Here is a 16250-nt window from a genome sequence, read left to right as displayed (position 1 = left end):
TCCAGGCTCAGAGCTGTGTCTTGGAGCTCAGCCCCGAGATGGCAATTTCTAGTTCTAGGATGTACCTTGCTGTGCATGCACACTTATGGAAAACCTTTACTGTTATGTGTTGTTTTGTAATGTGAAGATTTATTTTATGCCCTTTGTTATCTGTGATAACAACTAAAAAGTATTTTACTTCGTAACTGTATTTGATGTGTGTTTGTGTGTGGGAACCGTTAATTATAGGGAAGCTTGGAGGTTCCAGGCACTGGAGTTCACTGACACTTTCTCTTGCCTCCATCTAGTGGAACCCCACTGATACTGTCAGCTGTGTGCTGGGAAGGGTGCACAGCAGCTTGAAGTGTCTTCCATTATCAAGCTCATTTAAAGGATTTAAACTTGTGCTGTTTGTTAATGTGTAGCATAATTTCTATAAACAATAAGTGCTTCCTAAATTGTAGGGCTGAGACGGTGCTAAGTTTTTATCTCAAGACTGAGAGGCTGCTGCTTTGTTATTGCCCAAGTTGAACTGTGAACAAGAGGGATCTTTCCTATAATGAAAATAATACTGATTAAAGGGAGGACGTGTGAAAACCAGAAGCGTGGTATTGTACCTCATGAGTTTTCTTTTACAGAAGCTGGAAGTTATGAAATGACAAACCAACACGTAAAGCAAAATGGAAAACTAGAAGATAATCCTGCCACGGGCAGCCCCCCCCGAACCACGTTACTGGGAACCATATTTTCTCCTGTTTTCAATTTTTTTTCACCAGCAAATAAAAATGGTGAGTATTATCTGACCAGCCGATTGTATTAAAGCTCAGAATGATAGGGGTTTTTAAGAGCAAGCTGTTTTGAGTGGCAGTACACTTAACGTGCTGGTTTACAGACCAGGAGTTACTACTACCTGATAAAGGGCTCTTTAAGTCTTTGAAGGGTTGATAATTAATAAAAGAAGCAATAAGTTTATATGCATTAGACTGTTTCTTTTACAGGTGTAAGTACCCAGTGGTGTATCTTTCATTTAAAAAAATGTAATAGTAATTGGTATTAAGTTCCTTGTCCCAAACATAAGAGGCCTTTTGGGTCTTATTTTTGTAACATGGGTCAGATGTGGCTATCTTCAATTATTCTGATCAGTAATATCAGCATTCTGATGGGTAACTTAGCCTCATAATGACTGTGAATGTACTGAAATCTTAATCCAGGAACATCAGGATCGGATTCTCCAGGACAAGCTGTTGAAGCTGAAGAGATAGTCAAACAGCTTGATATGGAACAGGTTGATGAGATTACCACAAGTACTGCAACATCAACCAACGGGGCAGCTTACACTAGCCAAGCAGTGCAGGTCAGGTCCACTGTCAACAATGGTTTGGAAGAGGTGGAGGAAACAAATGACCGGGACCTGCCACCACTTACAGGTAAGAAACCTGTGCTTGCCTTGCCCTCATGTGGGAGCTGTGTGTGATTGTACTCTCAGGGAAACCCCAACACCTGCATTCTCTAGAAACTGATATTTCACATTTGCTTAGGGCGTGCAAGCAGTAGGAACAGTGCTTTTTACTCTAATAGACAAACCTGGTTTATGCACCAGAGACACGATTTTGTCAAAGCTTATCTCTTATTCCCAGTACAGCTCAGTAGGCTTCCTAACACTTCCTCAGATGGAAACAAAAGATTCCAGAATGCATACTGAAGCCTGCCACCCCATTAGAAATGCACATCCTGGCCTTGCTGCTCACAGAAGAGCAACTTGCAGCATTTTGGTCTCTTATATTAGAGCCTCCAGGGAAGCAAAATCAACCTCTGCATAGAGGGGCTGGTGTGGGATACATGAGTCCGGTCCAGACCTTGTGGTCTGGTCTGTTGCTGTGTTTCCAGAGGCTCCCTCAGCTGTGGGAGCTGCCGGTGGAAGAGCTGTGCTACCTCCTTAGGCTGGCACGTGTGAGCATCCAGCCACCATCAGAGGCTGTGTGGGGTCTCCCAGATCAGCCAGGTCATGATGTTCTGTGGCATGAGAGCACACTGGGCTCTCAGGTGGCTTCCTTGGGAGCGGTGCAGGCCGTTTCTGAGGACACATGGGGACAGAGGGTGGGCTGCAGGGAGAGATTTCCACTGCTGTGTGAGGCACTGGCGTACCAAGGGCAGACTGTCACTTCTGCAGACTGCACTAATAAGACCAGCTCTTGTGGTGTTTTGTTTTATTTTTTGGTTTGGTCATTTTCGTTGAATTTTAGCACCAGTATCTCCAGACAGTGGCTACTCATCAGCCCATGCAGAAGCTACGTATGAAGAAGACTGGGAAGTCTTTGATCCGTAAGTGCTAATGTTTGTACTGCAAATACTAAATTGGTGGGTTTGGGTGTTGAAATAAGGCATTCTTATTTAAGTTGGAAGATTTTTATATTATGGAAATGAATTCCAAAAGCTCTTAACTCAAAAAAATAAATGTAGATTGATGTGGTTTTTTTTCAATTTAAAATACTTCTTGTGCAGCCTTAAATATTTGAAATATTAAGTGGGGCTTCAACATCATGTAATGAATTTGAGATACATATCTACAGCCAAATCTGTATTCTTTCCAGGTATTATTTCATCAAACATGTTCCACCACTAACAGAAGAACAACTGAACAGGAAGCCAGCTCTTCCACTGAAAACAAGAAGCACACCAGAATTCTCCTTAGTTCTAGACTTGGTAAGTGTCTTTATAAACACATTCCAAAAGCAGGGGCTCTGCAGCATTTCTGTCATTTTGCTTGTTGCTGAAATTAGAAGTGTTTGCTTTCAACAAAAAGGCTTTGTCAATGTTACACAATTTTCAGTTAAATATAGTTTGCATTGGGAAAAGGTGATAGTGGCAAGAGCAGAAAGCTTGCTGTGCAGGCTGCGTGCTTAACATCCTGCCTGAAGAAAAGCATTACAACTCTTATTGTCTCAAACAAAGAGTTATCTGTCCCCATAAAGCTTTCCTAAATCCAGTGTGGGAAAACTGAGATGGAACAGCTGGGAAAATTCAGCTTCATGTCTTGCATCAAGATTGATCAAGAACAAATCTTCTAATTCTTACAACGTATTTATGCTCAGAGGTCACGAGTTGATTTTTCAGATATCCATAGAAAATATATTTGTCTTGATAATAATTTCTCTTTGTCTCCCTGTTCGAAAAGTTGTTTCAGAGCCTGTTAATGATGGCAGGAACATCAGTTTAGTTTATCATGCCCAGCATCACTTGGTGTGTTCTCCAGTGCCTGTATAAACAGATACATTATTCACAGTGATGGGTGCAGGTTTGACTGACAGGAGAGCCTACAAAATGAAGATATCTGCTTATAACTGTGCCCCCAGCTCACAGTTGTAAGTGATTTAAAAAACCCTGCAAGAGTAATGAATTCATTCGTTCTAAGAGTTCTTCAATCTTGACAGCACTTGCATAAAAATATTTTCCAGACTAAATAAACCTACCTTAAAATGAGCATAAAAATCCAGAAACTCACTTCTATTTTTAATATTCCTTTCACAATGTTTTCTTTCCTTTATGCCATCTTTTCTTGTTTTAATAGGATGAAACCTTAGTGCACTGTAGTCTAAATGAATTAGAAGATGCTGCACTCACTTTTCCAGTTCTTTTTCAAGATGTCATTTACCAGGTAATTACTGTGCATGGACAAATATGGAAGCTTTTATTTTGTTTAACATAGGAATTCTTGCTGTGTGTATTTGTTACCGTCTTGTTGCAGGAGAGGTAAGAAACTGTCTAGCATTTAACAACTGTCTGATTCTAAATGTATGGGCTTTGGCAGATTGGATTGTCCTGGGTTAGAGGTGCTGCAGGTGGAGGCAGGAACACCAACAGTTTAGCCATTCCCCAGGAGCAGCTCCTCACCAACCGTTAACATTCCTCCCTTGGCAGGGAAAAGCAGTCCACATTGGCTGGGCGTTTCTCTCTGTAGAGAAGACATCTTCAGCACCTGACACTGAGTAGGTTCTGTCCAGTCATCAGTCTTGTTGCACACTTCACCCATGCCTTCGTTACTCCCCGGTAGTGTACCCAGTCTGCTGGGTATTAGTGTGATTGGACTGTCCTGTGGGGACTGCAGGGTTCAGGTTTGTTCTGCCTCAGGAGATGGTTGCTGTGTGTGTCTTACATTGACCTGCCCTAGAGGAAGAAGTGGGAAGGAGGAACTGTCTTCCAGCAACTACCAGAGATGCTGCACTGATCCAGGCTGTTGTTCTCAGGTCCTTTTGTGGGGTGTACGTGGGAGCAGCCACAGCTTCCCCACCATGTAGTTCACATGGTATTGGACCCCACTGTAGTGTCTTTGAAGAATGAGGCAGTCATCAGGCACCTTAAAAGGACACTTGTCCAGGTATTTTTCCTGATTCTAAAAGTGCTTTTCTTTGCTGTTGCATATAAACCCCTTTGGAATCTGGAATAATCTTTAAACATGGGTTTATCTTATCACTTTGTTGGTGATGGCCATGCACAGTTTCTTCCCAGGATGACCTTGAAAGGAGCCTTAGAAGTAGTTCTTTAGAGGCTCTTGACACTGCTAACAGCACCAGGAAGACTAAAGCTTCAGTTTTAACTTCCTTCTCTTAGATCTCAGTATGATTCAAGTACTTTCTGTCTATAACTGGGTCTTTTAGTGACTGTGTGTTTATGCTTTTGCCTTTAGGAAATTGAAGTCAATGGAGAGAGTGACTTACAATATTTCTAAAGCTTTATTCAGTGGCATTGTACACAAGCCTATATAGATAGCCCTTGACACAGTACAGCTACTGTGTGGGTCCTGGAGTTTTCTCTTAGCCCTCTCTGGAGTCCAGCCTGGATTTGCTGAGGAACAGCAGCTTCTTGCAGGCCTGAGAAAGTCAGCTGCTATCTTCAAGCACACTCTCCTGGTCGCTGTTTGGTTTTTCCTGCTTTTTCATCACACTAGACACTGACAAACATTCATCTCTTACTAGGTAACAGCTAATAAGCAAGATGAGTATCTTATGGGTACAGTTAAGTTCATCTTTCACTAGGGTTTAATATGCAAAATCCAAATAATCTTCTGTGACGAAAGTTGGAAAGAAGTTTGTTATTTCATGCCCTTCTTAGCGGTTTTAGTCAGTGAATAGTTGTTTACCAGCTTATAAAACTTTCTCTTGCATATTTCTTTTGCTTATCAGTCTGACCAGCACCTCTGGACCAGCCCTGTGCTGATTTCATATCTCTGCATTTCCTTTTGGCAGTAGTTTCAGCTGGCAGCAGAGAAGCAGCCAACTGAGCTGTCCGAGCAAAGTAGAAGCCAGCAAGTTACTATATATAAAGGATTGTGTAATATATCCCACTGAAAAAATACAAGATGTGGAAGAGACATTGCTGAAGATGTTTTCCATTAGTATTATGTACCACTCCCATGTAGGTTTTCCAGAAATATTGGACAGTTCTCTATTCATTCTTTTTAAGAAAGAATAAACAGCACTTCTTTTCCTGCTGAATATCACATCAGGCCTGGTTAATACTGCAAATGGGAGCCTGGGTTCATAGCATTTCCATTTTCTTCCCTATCAGAAGGCATCAAGCCAATGCTCTTGCAGCAAGAGTATGGCAAACCAGGCCCTTTCCTGAAAAGATGTTCCAGACCTGGCCATCCCAGGGTACTGCAACAATAAGAACCAGGCTGACTCAGGTTCTAGAAGGTCTCTTATAAAATCCAGCTAAACTCCAGTGGCCTGGGAGTCAAGCACAAGTTTTACGTCCAGGAACTTGGCTCTCTTGGTGCTTGTTTCAGTGACTGCAGGTGATGGTCTGGTTTTAAAGAAAGGTTTCTAAAAATACGGGTTTGTTTGCTCCAAGTGGTTTCTCACAACTTCCCTGGGGTTACGCAGAAGAACTGAGCGTGGAGCAGAGTTCTGCCCACTGAAAAATGGCATTACTGTGATTCCAGCACTGACACCCAGGGTTTAAACCTCGGGTTGAGTCACATAGCTGATTTCTATTAAGAAAGCTAGCGGTGAGATGGGCACAGTTGGGCTTGCTTAGGTCAGGCTTCTGAGGCAATGAATTTGTTCCTGTTTTCTGCATTGAAAAAAAAAGTCTCTAAATTAGGCAGTTTTTAAGGTCTGGGCTTAGTAAAAATCCAGTCTTTGTGCAGCTGAAGTTTTCTTAAGCACTGCTAAGTGCTGCCTTACATCTGACTGGAGAACAAAAACCAATGACAGTTCTTCAGCTGTAGACTTCAGACTTTGTACTCTTTGTTGTACTTTACATAAATGAGATAAGCAGCATATCTTCTGAAGCAATTTATCTCTTTTTCCTTGGTAAAGAGGTTTTGTTTCTGTTGCTGACTTCAAGTCCCAGGTACGAGATCGTCTCATCCCTTTGTTCCGCTCTGGAGCTGCCTTCCTGGCTCCCTGCCTGTAGTCAAAAGGCAGGTCCTTTCTGTTCTTCACTGGAAGGGCATCTTTACTGATCTACCTCAGAATAATTCCCTTTGACTTTTGTGATCCTTGAAAGATGTTCTGGAGCTCCATAGGTCAGTTGTAGTTACTGCATACAGGGTTACACATGTTCCATGTCACCTATAACTTAACTGCTTTACTTTGTTACTGCAGTGGAATGAAGCAAGCAATGCTTGGGAATTCTGGCTCTCCCTTTGAGTGACCCCATCTCTGTTTCTGGGAAATAACAGAAGAGCCATAAAGCTTTGGATCTGGAGGCCAGGAAGCATTGGTGTGTCTTTGGCACATCCACCAGGAAATCTGGGCTTAGGTTGGGAAGACACTCTCTACAGCTACCTCAAAGGAGGTTGTAGTGAGGTGGGGATTGGTCTCATGTTGATGTGGCACTTAGTGACATGCTTTAGTGGTGGATTTGGCAGCATTCACTCAATGGTTGGACCTGATGATCTTAAAGGTCTTTTCCAACCCAGTTGATTCTACAACTTCATTTTAGTTCAGTAGAGCCTCTAGAATTCCACTTCTGGCCCTTTGGAGAGCCACAGCTGGCTGCGCTTCAGGCACTTCTGTCTGGTAATTCCAGGGATTTTGACACCAAGTGGAACATGTGTCTTGTTCAGGTTTTCTAACGCAGGAAAGGAATACTGTTTCCTTCCAGTTCCACCTTGGAAGAGCTCAAGTCCTGTGTATTTTGAACAAGGAAGACATTGACAGTTCAGGTGTTGCACATTTAGATTTTGTTGCCGTTGAAACATGGGATGAGTTGATTGCTTGGGGGGAAGAAAAATAACCTTGAAAACCTGCTACAGAGCTGTGAGGGGTCTTCGCATACACGTTGTGCATTTGTGAGTGACTTTGAAGCAGGTGACGGCATGTGTTGCTGTTGACAAACTTTCAGTCTTTAAAACCACTGGAAATTACTGTTAGGCTTCTATTTTCAAAAGTGATCTCTCACATTTACTCATGGCAGGGAGGGATGTGTTTTGTTCTGCTTTGGTTACTTGATTCTTGTGCTTGGGTCAGAGTTCTGTGCCAGGTTGGTGCAGCTGGGGGTAGTGATGTCGTTGCCTTACGCTGTGCCAGTGCCACAAGCCAGAGAAACCAGAGCAGTGAGCCTGCACCGGGGGCACTGTTAAATGAAGCGTGTGTCTGGGCAAGCGGCAATGAGAAATACAGGTTCTGACAGGAAAGTGGGTTTCCTGGATTTCTCGTTTGCATTCACGTCGCCTTCTTAGAGAGAGATTGATACTGCGATAGAGAGAGGTTGTGTTGAGATAGATGCCCATTTATAACCGCTTGGCAGTAATCTCAACTAGAACATCTTGCAACGATGCTGCGGTTATCCCAGGACTAAAAAACCAAACTAAAAACCAAGGCAGGAGCAGTGTCCACCCCTGAGGAGCCCGACAGCCGTAACTGATCTCTGATCTAATGCAGTGATTCTAAACCCGTGTAACTGGCTGCTGTGACTGATACAATTCCATCCAGCTGTAAAAGGAACAATAAATTACACAGAAAATGGGTTTATTTACATCAGCAGCAGTTGAAGTACTGGCAGATCGCTCAGCTGCCCTCTTTGGTTGCCAGGAGAGTTCGTAGGAGGGATGCTGAAGAGGCTGTTCCTGAGGTGACATCTGTGTTTCTTCCATAATGGGGGGTAAGCTTTTTAGTTTGAAATCAAGCCCTTGAAGACGATCTCCAAACCAAATACCATCCTCTCTACCTACTACCATTAGCAGCTGTTACCTGTGTGCGGGGAAAGCATTAATACCCTTTCTGTGCTGGCACACATCAGCTGGAAGCTGCTCTGGTGCTGCCCGGCTGGTGAAGCTCGTTCAGGATGCCTGCTCAAAGCAACCAGTTTCATTCTGGCTTGTTGTCCAACTTTTAGATTGTAGCTGAAGTTATTTCTAATTCCACCAAATGTTCCAGTGAATTTGTTAAGCCTGATTTTATCATCTGATGCTTTCACTTAGAGCAGCCTGGGCTGCGAGCTAATGCAGTATTGGTTTAGTTCAGTTATTACTCTGCAGGAAATCAGTATTTGCTGTTTACCTTGTTCATAATCTCATTTTGACCTTGTCTTTACAAACTGGTACTTAGTGCAGGTGATAGCTGAGGTGTTTTGAATCTTCATTAAAGTCTGTTTCTGCTGCAGGTGTATGTCCGATTAAGGCCATTCTTCCGAGAATTCCTGGAACGTATGTCTCAGATTTATGAGGTAAAACCCACCAGATGCTGCCTCTGAATTTCACTGTCAAATTATAGTCGTGTCCTTATACCCAAAATGATTGCTTTTCCCTCTTGAATCCACAGATCATTCTTTTTACCGCTTCTAAGAAGGTGTACGCAGACAAGTTATTGAACATACTAGACCCTAAAAAGCAACTGGTCAGGTAAACCCAGAAAACTGAATGTACCTGGTGTTTGTAAGCAAACTAAGTGCTGTTTCGCATCCAGTGTGCTGAAGCATGTGCTGATGGCGTGTGTCTTACTGAACTGGGTCTCTGTGGGTTTGTCTGGTCTAGGAGTGAGAGAAAAATGAAGTGATTGAGCTATTGCCCTGAGGGTAGAATGAATCCAGGCAGCTTCACACTGCCCTCTGGGGCCAAACCCCATAGCCATTTATTTGGTCTGAACTACTCAAACTCGAGTGATTGCTTATAAGTTGTGAATTGTATAGTTATCCTTACAGTCAGCATGGTTTTCTTTCTCACTCACAAAGTAATTTGTTTGTGGGTTTTCTATTGGAGCTGGTTTAGTTTTTCATTTCCTAATAGCGAGTGTGCTTGGCAGTGATGGGCATTTTGCAAGAACAGCTCCTTAGGGCGGAAAGATGTTCTGCTGGATGAGATTCTTCCTGTTATTCCTATCTAGGAGGTGGGATGTTACATGGGGAAGCTGAATCCAAAGAGGATTCCTCTCAGGGATTCACCTGCACAGGGTAATCCCAGTAAGGGCATAAACTGGACAGAGCCAGGCCTGTGTAAATGCTGCCCTTGGTATGTCACCGCAGCATTTTATTGTAATAGTTGTCAGGAAAGACTTGATTTTAATTACACACACAATAAACTAACCATTTGGACAGAGGTGGTGGCTGCATCCATTGGTTTTGCTGAGTAGTTTGGGCACACAGTAACTCATTTTCTGGATGAGTGTGAAGATAAACTGTTTGCTGGTTTTCATCCAGGAACAGTCATCTCACTGCTTGTTTTTGCACGGCGTGCACAGCACAATCCTGCTTTGGCTTTGGTAGCCTGACTGCCGCTGCCTTTTGAGCAGGCAGCTAAAACTGGGCTTTCAGATACTTCCAGTCCTGGGAGTGTCTGAGCTTACCTGCATCACACGGCCAGAGGGGATGCGCGTTAAGTGTGCATCCCTAGTGTTAAAAATCTTCCTCCAAGAGCCTAATATGTGTGATTCAGGACTGGGTTTAGAGCAGGAGAATGGTAATAAAATACACAGCCAGAGAGTCTTCTGAGAACGGCAGAAAGACTCACGTGATGCATGAATTTAGCTGTGATTCATGTGCCACCGAAAAGCTGACATGGAGGCATGATTCCCTTTGGCATCAGCCTCAAGGTGGACTTGTCAGCGCTCCACACATGTGACTCAGAATCTATATTTAAATTCATTTGCTGCCGAGGCATCAGCTTATTTTCCTCCATAGCAACATTAGGAACTCAACCCCTCTCTGAAATTGAGCACACTGTGTGCAGCTTCTAAAAGCTTCACTTAAAAATGCAAGGAGCCTTAAAGACACTGAGGTAATCCTGCGAGAGCCCACATCTGTCTGGTTTACAATTTGTTTCTAAGTTACAGTGATATTCCATGAAACGTGAGTGTTATTCCTGGTATGTTTTAAAACTGGGTCCTTGTAGTCTCGCCATCCATTTCTTGTGTAATAAGTGAAAAGGGAGTAGGCTAATGGGAAAGGAAGAACTCACTGGAATGTTTTGGCCTTGAGGCTTTTTTCACATTCTAATAACTGAAATAGGTTAATTGCAAACAGAGGTAGGTAACATAGACACCCCTGGTACGTGGTGTTCTGGCACGTGGTGGTGTGGGGAGGCCACAGGTTGTGACAGCAAAAGGAAGGGACAGTAAAAGCCAATAAATTGGCTCCTGTGCAGGATGAATCTCTGCTCTTTGGGCCTTGCAAAAGCGTTTGAGTGTGCTGGGTCCCTGTGTTGATCCATCACTAGAGGCTGGAAGGCAGGCTCTGCTCACAGATACTGCTTGCATCCGGGTGGAGCTTTTCTGGGTAAATACAAAGAGCTGCCCGCAGAAGGAGGCTGATGTAAAATCACCTTCAGTGGTCATTTTATTGGGGAAAAAAAGCTCCAAAGAGAATGGGAAAAAGGGAACAGTTTTTTCAAAGGAGCTGGTGGATGGGAGGAGGAGAAAACTGCTAACATCTGGCAGAGACAGCTCTTCCCCATGCCGTGCAAGTTGGTCTCATTCGTTAGTGTTCTGCTTTACTTGCAGGCATCGACTCTTCCGCGAGCATTGTGTTTGTGTACAAGGAAACTACATCAAGGATTTAAACATTCTTGGTAGAGACCTTTCAAAAACCATCATCATTGACAATTCACCGCAAGCCTTTGCTTACCAGGTGAGGATGGTGCTGCCGGGGGAGAGGTGAACCGCTGCAGCCTGATTTAACAGCTTCCACATGGCTTGTGAGCCAAACCCTAGCAAAGCAGCCAGGTTTGCTTGCCTTTCTCTTACATTTAGGGAAGAGCTGATCGAGTGCAAACCGTGTGACTTCTGATGAACCACGCAACCCGTCACGTTTGCTTCTCACTTAGCTTTTTGGCAGAAGCCAGCAGGCTGCCAAGTCTGGTGCTTGGTCTCTAGCGTGGAGTTCATTTCTTAATGCTAGTGAAGGGATTAGGATCAGATCTCTGGCTGAGGTGACCGCAGCTGTGAAAATGGCTCACGCTGAGGTGCTATGGGGTTACACACTGTGTGGGGGACGTTCCTGTCACACTGGGGACGACATGCAGAGAGGGATCCCCGACGTCTCACCTCCATCAAAGCAGCAGCAGAACAAAGAGCTCTTTGGCTCAGCCTCACTTGCACGCACACAGACAGCATCCGCCAGCGCTTTAGTGTAAGAGTGCCTCAGAACAGCAGCGCCTTTCCGACCTGCAGAGCTTCGAGGGCTAGTTCTGTTTCAGCTTTGAGGTGGAAATCTGTGTAGTGAGGTATGCAAAGGAAGCAGGCATTTTGGAAGTGAAGTTCAATGCAAACTTCAGAGGGAAAATACGTATTAATAAACTTCAGCTTGAAACATTTTTCCTCAAAGTGCTATTTCACAAGTTACATTTTTAGACGAATTAAGTATAAACCGTGTGCTGATGGTTTTATTCTCTCTTTACGTTAGCTTTCGAATGGAATTCCTATAGAAAGCTGGTTCATGGATAAAAATGACAATGAACTCCTAAAATTGATTCCATTTCTGGAGAAACTTGTAGAGCTGGTAAGTGTTTCCTTGAGGTGGCTCTTCCCCACCCACTGCCCAAACCTTAGTTATCTCTTTTAGGTATTTTTATGGACTAGAGCAGCTTGCTCCAAGCCCCTGTGTCCAACCTGCCCTTGAGCACTGCCAGGGATGGGGCAGCCACAGCTTCTCTGGGCACCTTGTGCCAGCGCCTCAGCACCCTCCCAGGGAAGAGCTTCTGCCTAAGAGCTCAGCTCAGTCTCCCCTCGGGCAGGTTAAAGCCATTCCCCTTGGCCTGTCCCTGCAGGCCCTTGGCCAAAGCCCCTCTCCAGGTTTCTTGTTGGCCCCTTTAGGCAGTGGGAGGCTGCTTATGTTTTGTTGTATTAAAATGCCAGTGGTAGAAAGCTGACCTTGTTGAAGTAATGGGGTTTATAGGCGTGTCTGTCCTGAAACCCGCACCTTTGTTTTCTCTCTCCCCTCCCTGCAGAATGAAGATGTCCGACCTCACATCAGAGACAGATTTCGCTTGCATGACTTGCTACCCCCCGATTAAAGCCTTTTGCCACATTACTGAAGGGGGAGAAAATGCAGGACCCTTTTGGACTAAAACAAAACATTGCCATTACTGTTGAAATTTTGCATTTTTGTACCCCGTCTTGCTTTTCTTATCTTTGGTGCCCAACAATAATCAAGGGTTACAGGAAGAGACTTTCTATGGCTGAGGTTGAACACGTTCAGTACTCCACCGTACAAGCCCGTGGGTAGGCTAGAACAGAAGAGTCTTTAGAACTAGTGCAACTCCAACACGTTTTTGTATGTCCAGGACATCTGCGGTTTATAAAGAATTCTGTTTCTGCCACCAGCAGTTTGACCTGTAGAAACACAGGATTTTATGATACAACAGAGATTGAAAATGGACTCGTGTTTTCTCTCTGTTCGGTGCTCTAAGTGGGTTTGTAGCCACTTTTCTGTTACTTTTAAGATTCTCATTTCAACAGGAATGGCCAGTAAAAAGTTGTTTTATTTTTCCTGTTAAGGTTTATAACCTTTTTACATTTTTGACCTGTATTAGATTAGAATTTCATTATGCATTCCTTTTAGTTGAGGCGCTTCATAGTTTTTCTGGAAATAGCCAAATTTTCCTAGTTTTTTATTAAACAGTTGATGGCCGTTTTCCTGCTTTGTCTGCCTGCATACTGTATATTTGTTTAAAAATACTCTCTAGTTTTAGCCCACGTAAGTTTCATTTAGAAAGAGGAAAAAAACCCACCCTGCATTTATCTTTTCCTTTCTGTAATACTCTACTGTAGTTGGAATCTTTTCAGCAAATCAAGAGACTGGCTAGATAAGAAGATGTAAGAGTTCCTAATATTCAGACTGTTTTAAAGCATTGGCGGCCCGTGCGCTGGACAGACAGTATCTCGCGGTGGCACAGACGGACAAGGAATACCTCAGACGATGCCGTGGGTGCAGGTCTGGAGAGGAGCAGCGGCGCGGGGCCGGGCGGCTGGGTGGCTGCTGCCTCCCCCGGGGCTGCCGTGCTGGGCTCTTGCCGATGCGCGTGGTGGTGCCGGTGCCGCGCGGCGGGTGCGGAGCTGTGCGCGCGGCGGGGGTACCGGCTGTAGCTACGCGCAAGCCCGGGGTACCCCCGCTCCGCAGCCCCTCGCTGCCGCCGTGGGCCCGGGAAGGGGCCGGCAGCCTCGGCGCCGGGGGGTTCCAGTGGTGAGTCCATGTCCTCCGCAGGAGGCTTTCGCAGAGGGTTTAGGTTGCAGACGTCGGACGCCTCCGACCGCATGACCACGGCCCAGGCGCGGACTGGTTTTGTGTGAGAGATGTCACAGAACGGCACTTTTTCTAAAGAGAAGTTTGATATTTTGTATGCTTGTTCAGAAAGTACAGTATTGGAGATTAAAGGTGGACAACTGCTAATGGAGAAGTATGTCAATTAATTTTTTATGTATATTACCTGTTTACTTGTACAATTTTATTGTACAAATTACATGCAGCTTCATTTTCAAATGAGTCCTTAAAATAAGGAAAATCTTTTTAGGAAAACATTTAATTTTTGTATTTTTGATTTTAAAAGGCATGAGTTATGTCAACTTTTTCCAGTGTATTAATGAAGATTTTAACTTTTCATCAGGTTGAGTGTTTTCTTACTATATTCTCTGTTGTGTATGTAGCTAGCACATTGTGTCACTGAACTGTTTAATGAACTTAGCATGTAGAGCAAGCCTGTTTTGTGGAAAATCCTTCTTCATTAAAAAGCAAACCATCATGGCAGATTTTCTGCAAAAGAAGTGAAAACATTTGCAATTCAGAATACTGATTTTTTTTGTATTTAAAGAAAGGTATTTTGCTTGCAGGAAAGAAATACTATGGATTCATTTTAATGAGAATCTTTTAAATGTATTTATCTCTAGGGCATCTGGGCATCTTTACGCTGTTTGTCTTATGTCTTTATTGAAATAAACTGTACATAACATGACCTTTATATCTGCTTCTGCACAGACGCGTGCTCCTGCACCCCCCACACCCCCCCCCCCGGGTTTGTGGCCATGAGATGGTTCTCAGGTGTCTCTGGGTTCTGAAAGCGGTCGGGGTTTGGATTGCTCCGTGCTTTGCCAACTCTTTCTTTGGCTGTTCCTTACAATGTGAACCTAAACCTGGGATTTTTAACTCCTTTAACAGTGAATCCCTGCTTGCTGTGGAACTCTGCCAGCTGCCTCCCGAGTCATTGCCGTGACAGAGCTGCTTTAAGATTCACTGCTCAGCCAGAGTGAAACGGGTTTTGCGGAGCAGCTCGTGGCTCTTCTCTGCCGGTAAAGAGACCATCGTCTGTTCAGAGCGTGTCCCTGGGCACGGGGGTCCTCTCTTTGCCTGACCCCATTCTAGAAGTGCTTTCTTTAGTTGAGGAAACCAAAGCACACGTTGCACTTTACAGCTGTGTCTGTGTGGGGAAACGCAAGCAGAGGGTTTAGTTCTGTATCGCTGCAGAGCAGAAGTAACAGAGACTGCTGAATAAACATAGGAAGTAGTGATACTGTAATGTGCTGCAAGTTGGTATTTATCACCCTGAGCTTGCTTTGCAGAATGAGTCCACCTTCCCCCAGATGCAAGTTCCTGAACACGTCAGACACCTTGGTGTGAAGGCTGTTTGCACGCAGCACAGGTACAATAACCCTTCAGGTTCTAGTTTCACCTGATTAGCCTTGAGGGGAAGCTCAGCTCTGCCTCTGCCCTGGGTCCTGATGGACTGTGTGTGCCAGAGGTGACACGGGTGCTGGGGAGGCTCCACTCCATGCACTGCTCGAGTCTTGCAAGCAGACTGCATGCATGCATGCAGCAGTCCTGCAGCTCTGTCATTGATTCCAACCCTGTGTAATCTTAGAAAACACAACATCCTATTTCCAAAGTTTGTCTCGTTTTGTGGTCTTTTCCTTGAGCCTGGCAATCGTGTGTTCCTTTTGCATGTCCATGGGTACCCTGTTGGAGGTCGGAGCATTCTCCGTTCTGTCAGCAAAGTAACGTCTTTCGTGCTTATTTTGGCAATACATGGTCAACGTGTTTGGGGTTTTTTAAGTTGCTCTATAGCTAGAACAGTGTGCACCTCGGTGTTCCTAGCCTCCTTTCCACCACTGATTCATTTCACCTTCCATCTGGGTAGGAAAATGTGTCATTACTTTTGGAATGTATCTGAAAGGCTGCAACGTGTCAAGACCTGATTGAAAGTCTCCCAAATGAATGCTGTGGACCACGGGCACACTGAGGAGGGAGACTGCCTTCAAACAAAGCCCTTGAGCAGCCACAGCTGGGGTGCAGGAGGAGGATGAGGCAAACCTGGGGCTGCTCCTGCTGAGAGAAGCCAGCATCCTTCCATGGCACATCGTCCCCTCCCTGTGTGCAGCTCTTCCCAATGGATGCCCAAGTGTGAGACCAGGAAGTTGTGGGTGAGGAGAGGCCAAGTGGGTGCCTCCGGCAGGACCTTTAGCAGCAGAGTTGCTTGTTCAGTAAAGAGCCCTGTCCAGAAACACAAACCCGTTGTGACTTTACCGGGTAAATACCCAGATCCCTTTCTTTTTCCTCCTGGCTCTGCCCTCCTCACAGCGCTGCGTGGCCAGTCGTAGCCTTTATTCTTTGCCTGAACAAACTTGAGTCAATCAGCGTGTTGAAGTAGATGATGGGATTTGGAGCTTGGCAGTTTCTACAGGACCCAAGGCAAGCCCCAGCCCGCACCAGCCCTGTGCCCCTTGGGACTGTTCCATGTGAGGATGGGATTAGTGCTGAGACTGCCCAAGTATGGGGAATGAGAAAAGAGAACTGTGCCTTCATCCCCCACTTGCTGCAGCGCTCCTGGGATGCTCCCCTTGGAG

General features: G+C 44.8%; 1 protein-coding gene across 4 annotated transcripts in view; it reads left to right on the top strand.

Moving 5' to 3' along the window:
• Window positions 1-13052, top strand: part of CTDSPL2 (CTD small phosphatase like 2) — a 34759-nt gene extending 21707 nt beyond the window's left edge. For 3 of the 4 annotated variants that reach the window (XM_057422709.1, XM_057422711.1, XM_057422710.1), the window contains exons 4-13: window positions 618-767; window positions 1191-1406; window positions 2223-2301; window positions 2571-2682; window positions 3548-3634; window positions 8590-8652; window positions 8748-8827; window positions 10920-11046; window positions 11821-11916; window positions 12365-13052. In XM_057422709.1, the coding sequence (XP_057278692.1) occupies window positions 618-767; window positions 1191-1406; window positions 2223-2301; window positions 2571-2682; window positions 3548-3634; window positions 8590-8652; window positions 8748-8827; window positions 10920-11046; window positions 11821-11916; window positions 12365-12430 (1076 nt within the window). In that variant the 3' untranslated portion in view covers window positions 12431-13052. The remainder of the gene's footprint in view (window positions 1-617; window positions 768-1190; window positions 1407-2222; window positions 2302-2570; window positions 2683-3547; window positions 3635-8589; window positions 8653-8747; window positions 8828-10919; window positions 11047-11820; window positions 11917-12364) is intronic. The other variant, XM_057422712.1, reaches the window with a different exon arrangement.
• The last annotated feature ends 3198 nt before the right edge of the window (window positions 13053-16250 follow it).

Source organism: Pezoporus wallicus, unplaced genomic scaffold, assembly GCF_028554395.1.
Source record: "Pezoporus wallicus isolate ANWC-B61680 ecotype Strahan unplaced genomic scaffold, APGP_CSIRO_Pwel_v1 contig_13178, whole genome shotgun sequence".
In the NCBI taxonomy this organism is placed as follows: domain Eukaryota; kingdom Metazoa; phylum Chordata; class Aves; order Psittaciformes; family Psittacidae; genus Pezoporus; species Pezoporus wallicus.
This window is presented reverse-complemented; position numbering and strand designations above follow the sequence as displayed.